At 50.0% G+C, this 21,471-nt stretch overlaps 1 protein-coding gene across 19 annotated transcripts in view; it reads left to right on the top strand.

Annotated features, from left to right (window-relative positions):
• ATP2B2 (ATPase plasma membrane Ca2+ transporting 2) overlaps positions 1-21,471 on the top strand; it is a 392,914-nt gene that overhangs the window by 255,373 nt on the left and 116,070 nt on the right. For all 19 annotated transcript variants that reach the window (XM_035276284.3, XM_035276294.3, XM_035276289.3 and 16 more), the window contains one exon: positions 7,514-8,031. In XM_035276284.3, the coding sequence (XP_035132175.1) occupies positions 7,833-8,031 (199 nt within the window). In that variant the 5' untranslated portion in view covers positions 7,514-7,832. The remainder of the gene's footprint in view (positions 1-7,513; positions 8,032-21,471) is intronic.

Below are 21,471 nucleotides of genomic sequence, written 5' to 3'. Positions count from 1 at the left end.
TGCACACCTGCACTCACCCTGCACTCACACTCACCCTACAGACACCCTGATCTAGCACACTCACATTGGCATGCCCACCTACACCCACACTCACCATCAGGCTCTCCCTCCTTACAAACACATGCAGAGGAAATTGCCTCCCCCAGAGGGGGTTATCTAAGAGAATGGCTGAGGCTCTCTGGGTGAGGACAAGGGAGGAGCTTTTGGCCCTCCACCCCCAGCTGCAGGCTGAGTTCATCTGTTTCCTTGGGCTTGGCACAGAGGAAGAGGGTTTCCCATCACTGGGGCAGTGGGGGCCCTACAGAAAGCCCAGAATTTGAAGCCAGGAGATGAAAGCAAACATCCTACCTTGTGGGAACTAGAGGTAGTTTATCAAGACCAGAACAGAGGGAAACTATCCTTGTTTGCTGTGCCAACAAGCTGGAGGCATCCCAGCCATCTGAGAGGTGCCAGGGAGCCTGGTGGGCATGGGAAAGTCAGAGCTGAGTTCTCTTTGAAAGATGGCACTACGGCACTATGGAGGGGGGGCACACTGGTCTGTGAGTGATCGGAGGCAGGGAGTAAGTTAAATTATCATAGGACAGTCACCATGTAACAAGTGTTTCCTCGTCGCCAGAAACTATGCTAGCTCTTTATCAATTAATCCTTACAAAACCATGTAAGGGAGGCCGTAGGGTCGTCTCCATGTTGGAGAGCGTAAACTGAGGCACAGAGGGTTAAGAGCCCTGCCCAAGTCATATAACTAGTAACTAGCAGAGCTAGGCCTCTGTCACTGGGGATCTTCAAACTGGACTTGTGCCCCACATCAGTCATTGATGATTCAAAGGAAAGGTGACCTTAAAAATACATATTAAGGTGGCACTTAAATTCAGCATGCCTTAAAACAGAAGAATTTGGAATCCAGAAGTTATTTTTAGCACATAATTCATGTATGACTGTCCCAGCTACCATCCTTCAGTTAGGATTTGAAAAGCTGTTGGTTTAGGGATTTTTTTGTTTTTTTATTCTTCCTTTGAAAGATAGATTCCTTCTTTGTTAAATTAACTACACACACACACACACAAATTGCTCCTTCTTCTGTCAGCCTCCCTCCTGGCAAAGACTTTTTATTAAGGCACCCCTAACCTATTCTCGAGTCATTGAAATGTAACAATAGAGTCATTTAAATGCTAATAAGATGAAACTGAAATGCATAAATCCAATATTGTCAGAATGTTCTCCTGGATTCTGAAGGGCTTGGCACATCAGAGCCTGAAGGGACTCCAGAGAGCACTAATCTAATCCCACTAATCTAATTCACTTTCCACATGGGGAAACTGAGGCCCAGAGAAGAAAGGACCTTGGTCAGGGTCACACTATTGTAGCTTGAAAAGCAGAGAGGAGATTCTTACTGGGCTATGGTCTCAGTTGCCTGTGTGACCCCCAGTGTGTTGCTCAACTTCTCTGGGCCAGGCCTGGCTGCAGGCCCTGCCTAGGCCTGTGTGCCCATTGATTAGGACAGGCATGCTCAGCTGTGCAGTGTTGAGAGCTGGCTGTAAGTGAACTCATTGCAACCATGAGGGAGGAACACTTGCTAATAACTAGGGGGAGGGGAGCAGGGGCACTCAAAGAAGCCAGAGTTTCAGTATCTGCTCTGGGCCAGGAGCTGGCTCTCACTGGGTCCTTGAAGCAGCTTGTGTAAGACAAACAGGGTCATCCCCACTTTACAGAGGAAGCCCAGCAAAGTTAGATGATTTCTCCAAGGTCACACAGTTCATTTAGTCTCTCAGCCTTGGAGTGGCAGGTCACATGATGTCTGGATGAGGCAGCAAGAGCCTGAGAATCTGGTGGGGTTGTGGCTGAGGGAACAGCTACCTGCCCCAGTTTCAGTCTCACACTGATCCCTCATTATAAAGAAGGGAAACTGAGCGGTGGAAGGCAGGGGATGCATCTCAATGAAAAACCATGACTGCTGATTTTGTTATCTTTCCTAAGCCCCCACTTCCCCTCTGCAGAAAACTCTTAAGGTGGGCAGGGTAGGAATCACTAGCCCATGTTATAGATGAGCAAACTGAGGTCTGAGGACCTACCTAAAATCACACATTCCATAGATGGCAGACCCAACACCAAATATCTATTGAATGCCTACTGGATGCCAGACACTGCAGTGGGTACAGAAGAGATCTAGCAACTGCCCATGTGGTGCTCTCAGAATCCTGGGGAAAGAAAACAGTTAAGCAGGTTCAAGCAATAAAGTGTGAAGTGTTCTACAATCTGGGAGGCACCTGGGAGTCAGAAGCATATATGCAGTCTAGGTGGTCAGGAAAGGCTTCCAAAGAAGGGACACTGAGGCTGAACAGGACAGCGGCTGTTATGAAGGAGAAGGCCCAGGTAGAGAAGAGTGTTCTGAACAGACACATGGTACATCTGCAGGAGTCAGGCATCTGAAGGATTCTATGCAAACTATGGGGTCCTCAGTTCTGTCCATCTGTGAAAAGATCATTTCTATCATTTCATACAAGTAGGTTTTGTGCTGGTAGACTTCACACTTTTCCAGCAAATCTCACTGTCAGAGCAAGCATCAAAGTGAGCTCCACCGCTTGGAATGAAAAAGCAAAACGCCGAGATAGGGGTGACCTCATGTTTTTGCCCATGAAATGAAGCTGGGATAGGGAACAAGCCCCATCAGAGGAAAGAGAGAAGGAAGTATAAGATCAGTTGCCTTCCAGGTAGAGTTCTGATTTTTAGTTGCTTTTGTTATCTCAGAGTTCTATCCCTCCATACTGGCTCACACTGTTTTCTTTCTGCACCTTTTGCTGACAAACAGTTGTGTATTTCAGTGTCTTCATGGTTCATCTTTTTATTAAGTCCTTCTTTATCTGCAGAAGAAAAGAAAATATCCCTACTTGGAGCTGAGAGGAAATGGATTTCTGGTTACCCTGGGCCAAGTCAAGTCTTCCTGCTCTGTGTATCCAGAGCACCTGGGGGTCCCCATAATAGCAAACACTTCAAGTCATAGAAATCACTAATTCAGTTGTCTCTCTTCCTCACTCTGGGCTCATAGAGGGCTGGGATCCTCTCTGGATTGGTCAGTGCCTGGCACCAAGTAGTACCCCAAACGCAGTCATTGAATGGATGGTTGGATGGGTAAGTGGATGGATGGATGGATGGATGGGTGGGTGGGTGGGTGGATGGATGGATGAGTGGATGGGTAGATGGGTCAGTGGGTGGTGGGTGGGTGGATGGATAAAAGGATGAAAGGGTGGGTGAGTGAGCAGGTGTCTGGATGGATGGATGGATGAGAGGATGGGTGGGTGAGTGGGCAGGTGGATGGGTACATGGATGGATGGATGGATGGATGGATGGGTGGGTGGGTGGATAGATGGTTGAAGATCATTGTTCATCTTATCACAGTAGTCATTAAAATCGACAGTAGCCCATTAACTCATGCCTACTGCTGTGATCACAGATATAATTGCTGCTAACGATTCTCATAGCTTGCTTATACTGTCAGAGACATAATTATCAGTGCCTGTAAGCCACGCCACAGGTAGCACAGGGACAGATAGAAAACAGCACCTCGGGTTTAGAAAGTCCCTTGTGGTTTGCCAAGCACTTTCGTTCACATATGGCACTTCATTTAAGTGTCATAAGAACCTCATGAGGAGATTCACCAGGGGAAGAACAAAAGAGTCCTGATTAAGAGTGTGTCTCTGGCATTTCTCCCCAGAAGGGGAGAAGAAAAGCAAAGCACACTGCCATGTGTGTACCTACGCAACTGTCTTGCATGCTCTGCTCATGTACCCCAAAACCTAAAATCCAATAAAAAATTAAAAAAAAAAAAAAAAAAAAAAAAAGAGTGTGTCTCTGGACCCAGACTGCCTAGGTTCAAATCTCAGCTCTACCACTCACTAGTCATGATCTTGAGCAATTTTCTTCATCTCTCTTGGCCTCAGTTTCCTCATATTTTCTATGGGATAATAAGATTTCATAAAGTGGTTTTACGGATTGACAATAATAATTGCAATAATTTGAGTTCTTACTATGTTCTGGGCTTTGTTCTAAGTATTTTAAATGAAATAACTTGTTTAAGCTTCATAACACCTATGAGGTAGACTCTTCTTATTCCCCTCTTCTTTTTATTAAGATAATGAAATCAAAGTTAATTTCCTTCCCATTCAGCTGGGAGATGAAGGAGCCAGAATTGGAACTCAGAATTGGTGGTTTCTGGAGCCCTATGCATAATCCCTTGCACCATCTCTGAGATAGCTGTTTCTGTAAAGCACTCAGAGTCCTTGGTGCCTAATAAGTGCTCAATAAATGCTTATCACGTGGCAGTCATGCAATGTTATATATCAGTAGCCCCAAATTATAGATGCTTAAGCTAAGCCAGAGAAGCCAGGCAACTAGCTCAGAATCACAGGTGATTTCTACTGCGCCAGTAAATTTAGTGCGGGTGTGGAGTGGTAAATGTTCACTGCCTTTGCCTTCACCAGATCCAGGCTTGTTATGTAAGTGTCAAGGACTGAGGCCCCCTGGGGCTCCAGGTCAGCCCCAAGTTCCTTCTGGACAGAGTCTGCATCTCCTCATCTCAGCATCTCAGCTCTTGTCCCTGAGAAAGTAAAGCCTATTCTGGAAAGTTCTTTGTCAAATCCCCTCCCCAGCACTTGCCCCCCTCCCACCCAGCAGGGGTTCAACCTTCCCCCAGCATCTGAGACCGTCTCCCCTAGAAGCCTCAACCACTGCATTGGCCTGAAGGAGCCCTGACCTCATTTCCTTCCTTCTGCCCCACCTGTAGCCCGTTTGCCTCATTCTATCCTTGTCTTCCTCCAGCCATTTGGTTTTTCTCTACCCAGCTTCCTAAATATACACAAAATGCATTTACACTGAGCAGGCAGCAGGAAGAGCACTGCTTAAAGCAAAAGCCCCCACCTGCTCCTTGCACTGGGCCTTGTGCCTCATCCAACCCTGAATGAGGGCCCACATGTTCTCAGAGGTCTCTCCTTGCCTCCTGTGGCTGGCCGTAGACTGGGGAGGGAGCTGTGTTGAGGCTCTGCACTAGCTTGTAGCAGGAGGAGGAGAGCATTGAACCCAAATTGCAAATACCAACACTATCCTCAGAGAGGTGTAGAATCCTAGACCAGCACCCTATCAGCCCCTTCTTACTGGGTGGTGGGAAAGAGTCCAAAGTTGAAGGTTTAAAAGATCTTCCACTTCCTGGGACCTTCCCACTGTGTGACCTTGGGCAAATGACTTCACCCCTCTGAGCCTCATTCTCTTGGTCTATAAAATGGAGATACTTATAGTATCCACTTCACAGGGTTGTAGAGAATGAGGTAGTATCTATTTGCTTTTCATTCATTCATTTATTCATTTAACAATTATTTACTAGGTATCTACAAGGAACTAAGTGCTTTTCTAGCCAGAGCAGCACACAAAACCTACTAACCCCACCCTCCTAGAATTTACCTTGGATGGATGATACAGAACTCATCCCACAGCTCCTGGTACATAGTAGATGCTTAAGAAATGTCAGAAGAGTATTGTCGTTTTTTTATTCATATTCTTGGTCCCTGCCTCACCTTCTCCTCCCAGGAATACATTGTTGGGGTCAAAACTCATGGATTCTGTGGATGGCGTGTGTTCCATCCATGGCCAAGGAGCATGGCCTCTCTTGCATATTGTAGGTAGGAGCACCAGGCGTGCAGTTTCTTTGGTGTCTCCTGTCTTCATGTCTCTTCTCGAGGCATCACATGCATTTTATGTTCTATTCCATAAGACACTTGTTGGTCCCAGTGTAAAAATAATCTTCCTATTGCATTCCTGAGTAAAAGTTTCCCTTGTGTAAGACATATAAGTTTCTCCTGTGCCTCCAGCACCCTGTGACCCAGGGCCGGAAAGCCCCAAATCCAGAAACACACCGGATTTGAATACAGTTTAAAATTAGTTCTCAGTAAAGTGGGAGGTAGTCAGGGGTGGGGGTAGGGGAGAGTGACTGTTTTGCCAATTTACGGATAAGTGAACCAAGGCTCCAAAAAATGAAGGAACTTGCCCAGGGTCCCACAACCAGGATTTGAACCCAAATCACTCCGAGGCCAGATCCTGTGTTCTTAGCAGCTGCCTGGAACAGTCCACCTTCCCACACGGCTCATCGGAGACAAAGGCAGGAGCGCCCCCTAGGGGAGGGGAGGAGCCCGGGCCTGGGAGCCGGGAGACCGTCTCCCTTTGCGCTCCTCAGCACTCTGGCTCCCTGCGGCTCTGGACAAGTGCTTTTCCCTCTCTGAGCTTCAGCTTCCCCTCTGGGAAAGTGAATTACCTCTAGAATGCCTCCAGCTCTCAAAGGTGTGAAAGACGAAAGGGTTGTGAAAGAGATAAAGCAAAGGAGGAGTTGAAGCTGGGAAGGGTGTCAGTCCTGCCTTCCTTCCCTCACCCTTTCCCCTCACTGTCCTGGGCCCAGGATGGCCAGCTGTCCATGGCCGCTGGGCGGGGCCGAACCGTGTGCCAGGCCCAGCCGAGCTCAGCTGGGGCCCTTTGTCACCCAACGCTTGCTGGGGCCTCGGCCTCCGGTGTTGGGTGTCGGGGAGGATTGGATTCTCTCCTGGCAGCCCCACAGATGCCGCACTCCTGCAAGGGTGGCCGGGCGGGCGGGCAGGGAGAAGCCAGGGCTCCCTCCTCTTCCTCCTCAGCTCCCGAGAGGGACTGGCTGCCGCTGTCCGTGGTGCTGGTCTATAGGACCACACCCCCACCCCACTCCAGGTGAGGGCTCCATGGACCTGAACTAATACTGGGACCAAGCTCTGGGCTCAATGACATTCTTGTGAATATGCATGAGCTGGTTTCTCTGGCCAGGCTGAGGGCCTCGATTAATACGGTGGGGGCCTGTGGGTGCAGGTGGAGGGCTTTCTCCCATCCCCATGCCTGTGAGACCCGAGTGGGGAGGGATGTGGGAGAAGAGTGTATTGATGGGCACAGGTGGCATGGGGGGAGGACTTGGGGGGAGCTTGGGAACAATGTATTTGGGGGAGAGTATCCCAGATTGTGTGGGCATGAGGCATGTGTAAACATGTCAAGGATAGTGAGAGAAGGAGGGAAATGGAGTCTGGGTGTGCTCAGAGGGCCTGTTAGCACAGCAATTCTTGAGGGAAAAGGGTGGGGCTCAAAGCTGGTGTGTGGGGTCTGAGTGTTGGTGTGTGTGTGGCAGTGGCGTAGGGCCCAAGGACATGCCAGAAGGTATGTGTGGGGGATGTGTGTACACACGGGTGTGTGCTGTGAAGCCAGTGTGTTCCACAGCACAGTGCACAAATAGGGAGTTAACGTGTTATCACGCTATGCCTTGAGGGTGGCATATCGTGGAGTGCTGGGTTGACACTAGGACGATTGGATTTGCAGTGTGAGCTGGTATGTTAGGGTGTGTGTATGTGTGTAGTCAGTATTGTTTGGGTTGCTGTGTGTGTGTCTGGGGCCTTCCTGAGCACCTGTCCCATGTGGCCTCCAGTGCCTGGCCTTTGTCACTCACTTTGTGCTTGTCCCACAGGAGCCACCACCTCTGACCATGTAGATGCCAGCTCCAGAGAGCAGCATGGGCCCCACTGAATGGAGACTCCTGGGTCTACAGCCCTGAGCCCCTCTGGCCCCTGGACCTCGTCCCACACCCAGGGACATCCCTTGGAGCTCACCACTGCTGTCACCAGCCGGCCTCGGCCACCCCCACCCCCCAGGACTGGGAGTCGGCCACCTGGTGCCACAGCTGACCAGTGAGGGTGTGCTGAGGACAGCCACAAACAGCCATCACCTGGCAGCCTCTTGTCCAGCGCTGACCCTTGGGCCGACCCCGAGCAGGGACTGCAGCAAACATGGGTGACATGACCAACAGCGACTTTTACTCCAAAAACCAAAGAAATGAGTCGAGCCATGGGGGCGAGTTCGGGTGCACAATGGAGGAGCTCCGCTCACTCATGGAGCTTCGGGGCACTGAGGCTGTGGTCAAGATCAAGGAGACTTATGGGGACACTGAAGCCATCTGCCGGCGCCTCAAAACCTCACCTGTTGAAGGTAAGTGTTCAAGACTTGAACCCAGGGCTGCAGCCTAGATGGCCACCATCTGAAGTGGCCGCAGGGGCCATATTCATAATACGTAACAGCAGGGATATTTCAGAAAAAGGCTGAAATGCCAGAATGGCCATTGTAATATATTCTAGCTGAGTGTCAGCCCCTCTGGAAAGGCCGGGGAACAGAGCCTCATCACTGGCTGGGCATGACCCAAGCCACCTGCAGATAGAACAGCAGGAAGAGAGGTGGGTCAAGACTGTATTCTGGAGACAAGGGACCCCGTAGCCGCAAAGCGGCAGGTTCCACATTCTGTAAATATGGGAGGCACAAGTCTGAGGCAGAGGCAGAAGGGCCACTGGGTGGGACCAGCATGGGACCTGCACCCAGGCCCAGGAGGGGCTTCTGCTTTCCCCACTTATTCCACAGTGGTTGGCTTTGAGGTTCCAACCACCCAGGCCCAGTTCTTCCTTCTCTAAGCCCCAGGAATTCTCTAGAGTGGGCTTGAGTGTAGAACTGTAGCACCACCAACATGCAGCCAGTCCTCTGCCGCTGGGCTGGAATCAAGTCTCTCTGCCAAATCCAGACTCTGTTTGGGGATTGCTGGGGCTCTGGGGCATCACGGCTGTAGAGTTGCTGGATAGACAAAGCAGTAGGAAGATGGCTGTGACGGGAAGCATGACAGATGTCCTTGTGTGTCCTGTCCTGAGGGTGGAGTGGGGCTTTCTTGCACCTGCCAAAATTGAACAGGCCTGGGATCTCTAGAGAGAGTGTTTCAGTTCCTGGGGGCTTTTCTGGAGGGGCCCAAAGCTAGGTCCTCTGCCCCAAAACAGAGGCAAGGGAAGCCAGCCTAGCTTGGGCACCAGAGCTCATGGTTTGGGTGACCTGCCACAAGTTACCTTCTGCTCACCACGGAAAGGAAGCATTTCCTACGTAAACCCTACAGGCATATGTGTGAAGCTCTGCGCTGACACTCTCAACCCTGCAAGTTTGTGCAAGGCTGCACAGGTTTCTTCTCCTGGAAAATGGGCCAATGCCTGCCTGACAATGCCTAGTGCAGGACTAGGCATTCAGTAGTGCTCAAAGTGGCAGCCATGACTGTTCTAAGGAGAAGTGGGAGCCTGTCTCCTCTCTCCATTCCTCTGAGCCCCAGGCCCTGCTGGACTCCAGCCCTGGGAGCATTTCCTGCAGGGGCTACTGGGTTCCACCAGGGCTTACCTGACAGTCCAGGAATCACGTGTGCCTACACTCCACTGCACCCAGTAACTCCCAGCTGTCTGTGTCCCTCTTTGTCTGCTCTCCTGGGTCAGAAAGAAAAGCTAAAACTGGTTCTTCTTCCCACATTGACTATTCTTACTGACATTTTGTCCATGAGCCGAGCCAAGGCAGAAGTTTAGAAACAAGTTTTCTCACTCAGTGCTATTTGTTTTGTTTTGGTGGGGAGGGTGGGAATAGAGGATGTTACCTTTCCTCATAGTACAATTCTGGTGTGGGGTTTAAAAACAGCTGCATTTGGCCCTAAAATGGGCATAGGCTTTGCTTGGAGAGTTCTGGGTCCCAGCCTCTTGTGGTTACTTATCCCTGGCAGAAGGGTCCATGCTCCCCTCCACCATCAGGTTGGCATACAAGGACTGCTGGTAGGCAAGGTTGTTCAAGTGATCTTTGCCTGTTGATTAGGGACTGAGAGATTGCCTTGAATCAGGAATCTTAAATGTCTCTGGACCCCAGTCCCTGGGGAGAAGCTAATGGGCACTGTGACCCCTCTCTCCAGAAAATCAGCCAACCACATGCAAGAGGTGTGACTCACACTATTTGTGGGTTTCCAGACTCCCTAGAAGTGGGATGTGGACCCTAGTTAAGAAAACTACCCTCCCCTCCCACCAGAAAGGCTTCCCAGAGCTGGGAAATTGGGCAGCACATGACCAAGTTCCAGTACCCTTGCAGAGCCATTTCTGGCTGGCTCCTGGGAACCCACTCTGTACTGCTGGGGGGCATTGCCCACCTGAGGCAGGAACTCTGTCTGCTCTGTCTGTATATCCTGTACCCAACCTGGTACCTGGAACAGTGGAGGGCCCAGTAAAACCCTGAGACACAGCTACTAAGTCCCAGCCTAAGGTGGGGGAACTCTCAGACAGCTAAGCAACCCAGACTGCAGATAATCAAGACCAAGTGCAGCAAGGGCCCCAGGACCCAGCAGTGGTGAATCAGCTGGGCAGTGAAGGTCAGAGAAGCCTTCCTGAAGGAGGTGTTTGGACTTGGCTATGGAGGAAAGAGAAGGGAAAGCCCATGTAGTATGGCCTACAGCAGCGTTTCTTAGAGGGAACTCCACAGAATAACTGGTATGCTGTAAGAAGTGAGGCTTTAGGTGAAAAGTAAAGAACTCTGTTTCCTCATCTGTGAAATGGAAACAATAATAACATCTCTCGTGCTCTGTGCCTGCCAGCCATGTGCCTTTGGGCCTTTTTGTCTGACCTTTCTGAGACTTGGTCTCCTGATTGTTCATGAGAACCAAATGAGATCTCTGATGGGCAAGATCTCTGAGGAGAGGGAAAGCCCATCATAGGATTCCCTGGAGCTCCTGCCACATTGGTCCCTAGAAGTATCTCCCAGGGGGCTGGGAGGGGCAGGGCTGGGAGAGATTTGGGGAGGGGCAGAAGAGCATAATGCCACAGACCCAAACTTGGACATCCCGGGTTCAAATCTCAGGTCTACCACTTACCTGCTGTGGGACTCTGGGCAAGTTACTTAAACTCTTTGTGCCCCCATTTCCTCATCTGTAAATCAGGGTTAGTAATAGTGACTACCTCACAGGGCTGGGGGAGAACAAAATGAAGTAGCTTAGAACAGTCCCTGACACACAGGTAGTTCTTTGTGGTGAGATCCAGCCCCAGAGACTAAACACCTCCATTTCCCCATCGATAAAATGGGCTGTGAATATTGAATAAGATTAGATCCAGTGCCCAGCATCAAGGTGCTCAATCAATGTCAGTTCTTAGTATTGTTTTCATTATGAGGATCATCGCTGGGGGAAAATGTGGGCACGTTCTCCGGAAACCGTGGAATGGTGGCCAATGTCCACACATCAGAAATACTTTGTACTTTGTACAAGGCTGTTATGCATTTCTGTGACATGTGCTCCTGGAAACAGGTGCTGTTATCCCATTTTATGGAGGAGGGTATGAGGGCTCGAGGTAACTGCCACAGTTCATGTCAGAGCAGGCTGTGAACACAGCCCCATACTCAGACCTGAGCCAAGCATGGCCACCTGGGAACAGTCCTCTGGCATCCACTGTAGGACAATGACTGAATAGGGTGGGGCCAAGGGACACTTCCTTTACTCTGTCTCATGAGGAGCATTTGTCCCACCCTACTTGGCCGTCTTTTGATTTAGAGAAATGCTTGGCCCAGCCCCAGCCCCAGCCCCAATTTAAAAGCTCCATGGTCTAGGCTGTGCCAGCTCCAGACACAGGGACTTAGGTTGGCCATTCCTGACACCCCCTACCCCCAATCTGCTGATGTGAGCAGGGAGCTGGCCTCTGAGTCACACTATAGGAAACGCTCCAGGCCATGCATAAATTAGCCTTCCCATTCAAATCCAGCTAATTTTAGGCAAAAAGATCTCTGCAAGTGACAAATGGGGTTTGAGGCCACAGGGAATCTGTGCTCACCCAGGGCACCAGCAGCAGCCAGCTCAGGGTGTGGCTCAGCTCCCACAGCCCGGCAGTACTGGACGTCCCACCTGGAGACCCAACTTTGGTGACACCTGTTGGGTAAACCTGCCCCCTGTGAGGCCAAGGGCAGCCTCTACCCCTGTCTGAGCTCTACTCCTTTCCTCTCCCACTGTTGGTTTTGTTCATTCTGATTAACACCTTTATCTTCTGACCTCTATGGTTCCCTTTCCTTCCACACCATTCCAGCCAAGGATGGTAGAATCCCAGAAACATGGGTTCAAATCCTGAGTGTCTTTCTCTTCAAGGGACACTGGGAGAGTTCAATTTAACCTCTCTGAGCCTCAGCTGACTTAATTGCGAAGTGAGGGTAATAACAGTACCCATCTCGTGCAAATGGTGTGAGGATTAAATTAGATAAGCCAGGTGCAAGGCAGACCCTAGACACCTATAAAGTGATGTTTATTATCATTGTTATTACACCCCAGTGTTTCTTTTACAACAACATGCATGGGCCCCATCCCCTTGAAAGAATTAGGCAGTCAGATAAGACAAGTCTGCTGTGCTAGAGACCTGATGCATTGCCTGGGGGCTCAAGAAATATTCGTGGAAAGAAGAAAAGGAGGAAGAAAGAAGAGGTAGGGGATGTCCCAGTGCCCCTCCTTTCATGGGACAGAAGGCTGCAGGCTTGGGGAGAGACACAGGACACCCGTGTCACTCATAGAACAGATGGCTCCAGTTCCCTGAGCCCAGTGTTGCACTGCCCTGAGCCATTGCACACACAGCCCTCATTGCTCACTTCCTGACACTTGCACCCACCTCGGGTTGTCAGAAAGGGCGACGATGATAGGTTGCTCTTGGGTGTTTGCCACATAGCGTGTTTCCTGGCGGGGTTGATAAGGGGGACAAAGATGGGGCAGCAGTAGGGTGGAGTGGGAACTGGATACTGCAGAGTGCTGTGAAACGGAACCTCCGGTTAATTTTGTATGAATCCCACAGCCTGCCCAAGTGGAGGAGACAGCAGGGCTAAGGGAGGATGAGAGAGCAGATCATGGGAGACGGCGGTTGCTTTGTGCTGCATGTGAATATGATATTGAATGAGAACATCATGGGGCTGCCGCTGGCTGGGCAGCAGAAGGGTGTGGAAGCAGGGGCAGGGATCTTCCGTGTATTGTTGGCATGTTCTAGTTTTCTCTGTGTTCCATCAGTCCAAGGATCACTGGGCCCCTGAGAGGTTAATGGGGAAACCAGAACAGCCACAGACTCGGTGGAAGCCTGGGCAGGGTCAGGCGTGGACGCTGCCCAGACACAGGGTCCACATAGGGAATTCACTGCCTGGCCAGAGATGAGCAGGAAAGCCTTGCAGCCCCACTCCAGGGCCTTCACATGAAGTGGCTCGTGCTCCCTGCTAAGGCCCAGGACTGTCAGGTATGAGGCCTAGAGGAGAAAAACTCTGCTATTTGCAGTGAGTTGAAAGTGCTTTGAAAAGTTTTCTGCAGATGAATCCAGGCCCAGTATTTGCTGAGCATTTTTATCCAGGAGGGCTCCATCTGATGGAAACCCATCTCAAGCTGGCTTATGTGCAAAAGGAGTTTTCTGATTTGGACAACTAAAAAGTCCAGGGATAGGTCTGGCCTCCAGCACGGCTGGCTCCAGGGCCTTAAAGCTGTCAGGAGGACTCTGTCCTTCCCTCTCCTACTTTCACTTCCACTGTCCACTGTGTTGGCTTCATTTTCTGGCAGGTGTCAGCACATGAGGGCTCCAGCAGCTTCAAGCTAACATCCTCCTATCCCAGCCACCACAGCAGCCAGGACTTTCCTTGTGAGCCCCTGCCACGCCCCCCCCAAAATCCCAGACTAGGCTCTCATTGGCCCACTTCTAGTCACGTGGCCACTCCTGAGCCAATCCCTGTAGCTTAAAGATGGAGTGGGTTGATAGGTCAGATCTGGTCACATGTTCACCCAGAGGGAGCTGGTCAGTACCCCCAGAGCCCAAGGAGGTTGGAAGAGGGAAGGAAAATGGAGGCGAGGCTGTGGACCCACAGCAGCGGAGATGGTCCCTACTGTGTGCTGGGAGGAAGAGCAGAAACATTCTCTTCTCTTGAGGAGAGCATGGCCTGGATGGGGAGAAAACAGAATGGAGGAGGCAGCTGAGGAGAAAAGGTAGGATTCAGAACCACCTGAAATATAGCGTGGCTAAAGATTCTACCAGCCAAACCACAGCACCATTAGTAATTACACCAGGGTGCTGCTGCATGAGCTGAGACTGTCCAGGCTAACTGGGTCTATGACTAGTGTCACAGTGGGGAAAAGGCCAACTCGGTATCATGGTGTAAATCCTGGCGCCACTTCTTATCCAACTGTAGGACGTTGAACCAGTTATCTAATGGGGCCTCAGTTTCTTCATCTGTAAGGTGAGATCGTAACAGTCCGTCTTCATAGGGTCACTGTAAACATCGAAGTAGTATGTGTAAAGCACTTAGTGCCTGGCACATGGTGGGTGTTATTTCAGCATTACTGTTATTATTATTCTCTGCTGGGAACTCTCTGTGTGACTTCAAGGGAGACGTTGGGTTTTAATTAGTGAAAAAGAGAAAGTTGGCTTGTTTAGGCAGATCAATGGGCTTGACCAATGCATGTGAATCGTTGTGTTAAAAAATAGGTATCAGCCCCATATTTGATTTGCACAGCTTATGCACCTCCCCCCATCACCACTACCACTGGAAAAAAAAATCCTTCAAAAGCACAGTTTAATGTGAAGTTCTGATGAATCATGTGTGGACACTTTCCAGAATGCCGCCTGCATATCCTTCTGAATCATCAATAAAACAAACCCACATGTCAGTCAATGCATGTTATTGATGGTCGTAGGCTGGGGTGGTAGAGTCTGCTGGGCAAATAGTTCTGCAGGCCATGGGGTGGCAGGGAGAGCATAGGACAGGTAGAGAAAGAGCCTGCCCTGCAGCTGACTGAAGGGTTTCCACATGATTCCAGCAGGACTAGGGAGTCCTCATGTCCCATGAGTGATGCTGCTTCGTCCACTAGGTGCTTTCCATAGTCAGGCACTCAGAGAGGTGGTGGAAGAGATGGGTTGTAAGGGCAACATTTCCACAGGGCCTCGCTTTAGGAAGAGCCTTAGGCAGACCCACCATGCAGAGGCCTGAGTCCCAAAGCTACCCTGGCTCTCACTTACTGTGAGCAAACTAAGAGCCAGACCTTCCCAACACATTGTTCCCTGAGATCCTCACGGCAGCCCCTTGAGTAGGAAACACCAGGGTGAGTAGCCCCTTGAGTAATTACACCAGGGTGCTGCTGCATGAGCTGAGACTGTCCAGACTAACTGGGTCTATGACTAGTATCACAGTGGGGAAAAGGCCAACTCGGTATCATGGTGTAAATCCTGGCGCCACTTCTTATCCAACTGTAGGACAGGGGATAAGGGGCCCTGATTCTTACTATGAAGGCATTATTGTTTTGCAGAATCGATATGCACTAATCACTAAATGCCTACTGTGTGCTCAGAAAAGGGAAGGAATATGGAGACCATTGACTTTGAATCCCAGCTTCACCATCTGAATCCACCATCTCTCACTCTGAGCCTCAGTTTCCCCATCTGTAAATGACTTAATAATAACACCCACCTCCCAGAACTGTTGGGACATCTCCATTGCTTTCCTCTGCTTCTAACATGCCAAGCAGTGATGGAGGTGGACACACACTTATTTATTGAACAAATATATGTTGTGTACCTACTATATGCAGGCTTGGGCCACATGTACTCTTCTGGGAAGAGACACAGATCTCTTTCATATGTTTTCTCAGGAGCAGTGTCTGTGTGATGGGGCTACACACAGGACAGGTGGGCAGATGGAGACAGGGCTGGCCTTCAAGAATAGCCTCTCTTGGTTCAAGGGGGCAGAGGACGTCAGACAGGAAACACCAGGTGCAGTGGCTCACACCTGTAATCTCAGCACTTTGGGAGGCCAAGGCGGATGGATCACTTGAGATCAGGAGTTCGAGACCAGCCTGGCCAACATGGTGAAACCCCGTCTCTAGTAAAAATACAAAAATTAGCTGGGGGTGGTGGTGCATGACTGTAATTCCAGCTACTCAGGAGGCTGCTGAAGCACAAGAGTCACTCGAACCTGGGAGGCAGAGGTTGCAGTGAGCCAAGATCACCCTGGGTAAGACCTCTGTCTCAGAAAAAAGGAAACAATTCCAAGGGCACAGAGGAAGGCAGGATTTAATAGGAAAAATGGCAGCCAGGGGCAGGAAGCCAAAGCCTCAGTGTAGCCAGAGAGGAAGGAGGAACCCCTTCAGGACCTCCTTACTCCCAAAAGCTCCCTAAAGATTCCCAGGAAAGGGAAGTGCTAGCCAGGATTGGTGCCTACACTCTCTGGCTCCCGAATAAAGGACACATGACCTCCTTGGTCTGCTGCCTGCTATTGACAAAAATAACTACTGCAAAAGGAAATGTTCTAAAGATTGACAAAGGAGGAGTGATCCCCACCTGCCTGGGGACAAAATCGGGAGTAGCTTCCTCTGAGTGAGGCCGGGAAGGACAGGGTGGAGTTGAGTGAGCAGAGATGGGAAGGGAAGCGCGCACTGTTAATGGGGCATGAGCAAAGGCCCTATGACGACAACCAGGGTGTGTATGGGGGGGGGGGCGGGGTGGGCAGTGAGGAACTCGCTGTGCCTGGAGCCTAGGACAGATCGCAAAGCACAGATAACTCCAGCCTGTGAGCTACAGATTCATTTTTGTAGACTCTGGTTTTTAGTCTGTTTGTTCATGCTGTATAGAGCTAGTGAATTCACTGAGTGCAGGGAAACTGAGGGTTGGGGAAACGGTTCTCACGCTAGGCTCCCTGGTACCTCGGGGTTCCACAGAAGTGCCCCACGGACGGGACAAAGGGATGCTGAATGGATGGGACCCTGAGCTTCTCACACACCATGAACAAGAGACACTCCCTTTTTTTTTTTTTTTTTTTTTTTTTTTGAGGCAGGGTCTCGCTCTGTTGGCCCAGGCTGGAGTGCAGTGAAACAATCATAGGTCACTGTAGCCTCGACCTCCTGGGCTCAAGTGATCCTCACATCTCAGCCTTCCAAGTAGCTTGGACTACAGGCATGTGCCACCATGCCCAGTAATTTTTTTTATTGGTTTTTTTTTTGTAGAGACAAGGTATCAAAAATTAGCCAGTGGGGTGGTGCATGCCTATAATCCCAGATTTTCAGGAGGCTGAGGCACAAGAATCACCTCGAACCTGGGAGGCAATGTTTGCAGTGAACCAGGCTGGTCCTGAACTCCTGGCTATAAGTGAACCTCCCATCTCACCCTTCCAAAGTGCTGGGATTACAGGCAGGAGCCAGTGCACTCGGCCTAACACTCCTTTTTGGAAAAAAAAAAAAAGGGGAAAAAATTGAAAACCTCTGATACTGAAGAAGAATGCTAAACTCGAGTATCTAAAAGCCTGGGTTAGGGCACAGATCACATAAGTTCTTAGTGTGTCATTTGTTAAATCTGTGAAATGGAGCAGACACTGCTTGGCTTCCAGGGGCCACACTGTCTGTGGATTAAATGAGAGAACACACACAGCATGCCTGGCCCAGGGGCCTTAGGCAAAATTAGTCTTGTAGGGGTCACAGGGGGATGCATGTGACTGTGCAGGAAAAGGGTGCTCAGCCCACCCATGCTGACCCATGGAGACCAGCCTGACTCTGGCCCTTATCAACTGAGACCCTCTACAAGCTCCCTCCACCTTGTTCCGTGCCTCAGTCTCCCCATCTGGAAAATAAAAAAGGTTAGTCTGGTAGTCTCTGAGGCTTCTCCAGGCTCAGACATTCTGCTATGTGAGACCATCTGCCTTGATGCCCCCACTATGCAGACATCAGATGGGCCAAAGGGTGGCTGATTCACAGGCAGACCCGAGGCCTCTCTTCACTTGAAAATGTGTGACCTCAAAACCTTGGCCCATCAGAGCCCGGGCCAGGGCAATGCCCTTGGCCCTTTGCCCCAGGCCTTGCCCGCTACCAAGCAGCTTCAGGACCCTCCCACACTGGCTCCTGAAGGTCAGGTTTAGCGGGAGACCAGAACTTATGCATCCCTGGCAATAGTCCTCTAGCTCCCAGAAGCCCAGAGGCCTAGACCTAGTTTTCAATTACTTCTCCTCCGTGGGTCTCAGTTTCCTCATCTGACACATGGGCTAAGGGGTGAGAAATGTTGCTGTATAACTGCAGGCTGGGCCATCCCTAATGCTAGTAGGACCCGAGTCTTTCACCCCGCCTGGGTCCCACAGAGGCCCCGACTCGGCTGAAGAGATCCTCTGTCTCTAGGCCTGCCTGTCACCCGAGAGGCCCAGACAGGGTGGGTAAGTTATTTATACAGGCCCTCCTTACCCCACAACGATTATCTTACTCCTCCTGGTGCAATCCAGGCCCCTGCTGTGGTTTCAGACCCAGAGTTATTTATAGTCAGTGGAAATTAGTGCCTCGGCCGATGGATCGCTAGGACCCACCTGCCCTAGCCTCCACCCCAAAGGGAGAGAGCAGGCAGGAGGCAAAGAAGTCAGAGGTCAGAGGAGAGTGTCACATGCAGGTACAGTGTGATCGGAGTATCTGACGCTGGATCGGCAGGCAGTCAGAGCCGGCAGTGGCCAGGAAGTAGGACGAAGAGGAAGCAGCCTGCACTGAGGAGGGAGGCTGTTGGGTGAGCCCTTGGGAAAGCTCAGCCAGACAGAACAGCAGAATGGAGTGCTCCCTGGGGCCTCCCCTTCAGCACACCCCACTCAGTGGGGTCAGAGCAGTTGGAATAAGAGCCTGAGGGACTCATGGACCCATGAGACAACAGGTCTGAAAGGGCCTTCAGGAACCATCTGATTCAGCAATCCCAGGGTATATATGGGGAGACTGAGACCCAGGAGTGAAGGGACTTGCCTAGCACACAGTGGGTACGGGCCGGGGGGCAGAGACTCCTCCACTCCCTGGTCTCCCTGCAACCCCCTGGCTTCCTGCAGATCCTCAGCTCAGCCATGCCATCTAAGGACTACAGACTGAGTGGCTTAAATGACAGCTATTTATTCTCTCACAGTTCTGGAGGCTTGTGGATGTCCGTCTTCTCCCAATGTCTCTTCACATTCTCTTCCCGCTATGCATGTCTGTCTCTATACCCTCTTTGTATAAGGGTGCCAATCATAGCATGGATTAGGCTCACCCTAATGGCCTCAACTTAACTTAGTAACTACAGTGTCCCTGTCTCTACAGTGACTCTATCTCCAAATACAATCACAAGTTTAAGGAACTGAGGGTTAGAACTTCAACATATGGATTTGGGGAAGCATGATTCAGCCCAGAACACTCTGGCATGGGAAAACCATTTCTGTCGTCAGAGCTGAAGCTTTTGCTTCTGTAAAGTGGGGATGTGAACATGACAGCGAGAGGACTGTGTTGAGGGACAGGCTACTGTACTGGTGTCTGTCCCCCGAGCCCAATGCTTGGTGGGCGTTAAGAAGTGGGCATTAGGAAGTGGCAGTGTGGTGAGAGAGTTAAGAGGCAGACGTCCTAGGTCTGAACCCCAGCTGTGCCACTCATTAGCTATGTTGTGCTGAGGAAATGACATCACCTCTCAGAATCTGTTTACTCGTCTGTGAAATCATTCTTATTCCTGGGCTGTTAGAGGTAATAAACGAGCTGATATGAGTCAACACACTTAGCACTGCACAGGAAACCCCTGAAAACTGAGACTGTTTAGTAATAATAATAGTATTAATAAAAAATTATAATAAAAGTAATAATAGTATCTTATTATTACTATTATCATTATCGTCATCATCATATGGGTTACGAAACTGAGGCCCAGAGAGGGAGGCATCTTGCCCAACTTCACACAGCCATCTGGCACAAAATTAAATGAGGACTCAGGTCTCCCAATCCACAGTCCCAAATATTTTAACCACATCTCTGTGTGATACTAAAGGTGAAAAGAAGACAAGTAATTCCTAACTGCCTGACATTAGGAAAGTAACTAAGTACCTTTTAGCTTCTCCACGTGCCTTTGGGACGTTATGGAAAAAGGCTGTTACAGAGAACATGTGATGTTGAAAAAGTGGGTTTAGCATTGTACATCCTGACAATGGCAACAACTCCACAAAGACAGGTGCAAGGGGAAAGGGACTGTCAGGAAACATCTAGCGTGTACCTGATGTTGTGGCTGCAGGGTGAGACTGGGGTGATGGTTCTTCCCTCAGCCTGTTTCTGCCTGTGTGCCGATGTCACTCCACATGGGTCCACTAAGGCACACTGGTCGTAAACAACAGAAGCCGACTGGGCAGCATAGTGTAGACATGAGGGCAGCATGGGAGTGGGTTCTCCAAGTTGGAGCAAAGGCTGGAAAACCCAGCTTGAGTTCCCAGAAGGAAACAGGAACATGCAGGGACCAGTGGCACGACTCACTGAGTAAATGTCCCTTTGGGGAAGTGCAGGTTGGGAAAAATTCGCTCCAGCTGTTTCTGGTCCTTGCATCACTCAGGATTCCCTGGCAGGCTGCGCTGGTGAATGTTAACGCCCAGCTCTCTAGTCGGGAGGGAATCCTCTTTTGTAGTGGATGCTGGTGAATGTTAACCCTCAGCTCTCTAGTTGGGAGATAATCCTCTTTTGTAGTGGGTGCTGATTTCCTTGGCGTAAATACCACCACGTTGCCCATATGACATCACTGAATGCAGAGGTGGGACGAGAAGCGCAGCAGCACACCATTATCTGCATGGTATTTCTACCATGCAGATACAATAGACTATCTACTAGAAGGAATTGATAATAGTGAAATGTAGTAAAATAACTAGCAGGTGATAAGTTTGGGGTGTTTGTTGCTTTTTAAAATATAATCTATATAATTATAGGTTTATGTAATTGATTTATAATGATGACTGTAATTAACAACCAGCTCACAAAATACCTGAAATTTTAGCAATCAGCTCTCACAAGCAAGTGTGAGCTGGCACCAGCAAATCACTGATTCTACATCCCAGGAGACAGCATCCATGGGAGTTGATTGGCATAACTTGATCACATGCCCATGCTTAGTCCAGGAAGGTGGGGACAACTTGATTGATAATCACCAAGACTTCCCCACTGGGGAGACCAAATCCCCTAAGGGAAAGCAGAATGCCACTGGACAGCCAAAACTCAACACCGGCATTTGCTTCTCTTCTTGATCATTTCTTTAAGCTGTATTTTTTCTTTTATAATATCTTTTTTATTTCTTTTTTTAAATTCATAATGCTTGAAGTCCTAGAGTCTTTAAAAAAAAGGCTCCAGGGCTTAATTCTGAGAACAGTGAACTGAAGGACCCATCCAGGAGAGGTATGGAGGCTCAGAGCAGCCATGCTCACCTCTACATTCTCAATTCCCAGCACCTCCCACCTGCTCGGGGTGGGGGGGGAGCATAGTGGGGGTAAGTGAATGAGCTAAACCTCCTGCCCACCTGTCACCCTGCCTGAAAGTCCACCTTTACAAATCCCCCAAAAGAACATAGGCAGCCCAAGTAGAGAAGTATGGTAGGGCAGAGTCTTCTCAAATACCCATAAAGCAGATGAGGGTGAATGGAAGCCTCAGGGTTCTGGAGTGACCTAGATACTGGAGAAGTGCTCTTGAAGGCTTGAGCTTCACCTCAAAATATGGGCAGGGTGAGCATCCTAAGCCAGTGAATTCATGGTTTACCAGGAGGTCTGTTGACCCTCCAGGAAGATGCAGGAGCTCAGGTGGCCAGGGTGAAGAGCCACACCCCTCAC

This window comes from Callithrix jacchus, chromosome 15, assembly GCF_049354715.1.
Source record: "Callithrix jacchus isolate 240 chromosome 15, calJac240_pri, whole genome shotgun sequence".
Classification (NCBI taxonomy): Eukaryota; Metazoa; Chordata; class Mammalia; order Primates; family Cebidae; genus Callithrix; species Callithrix jacchus.
Note: the sequence above shows the minus strand (reverse complement) of the source record. Positions and strands in the feature narration are given on the sequence as shown.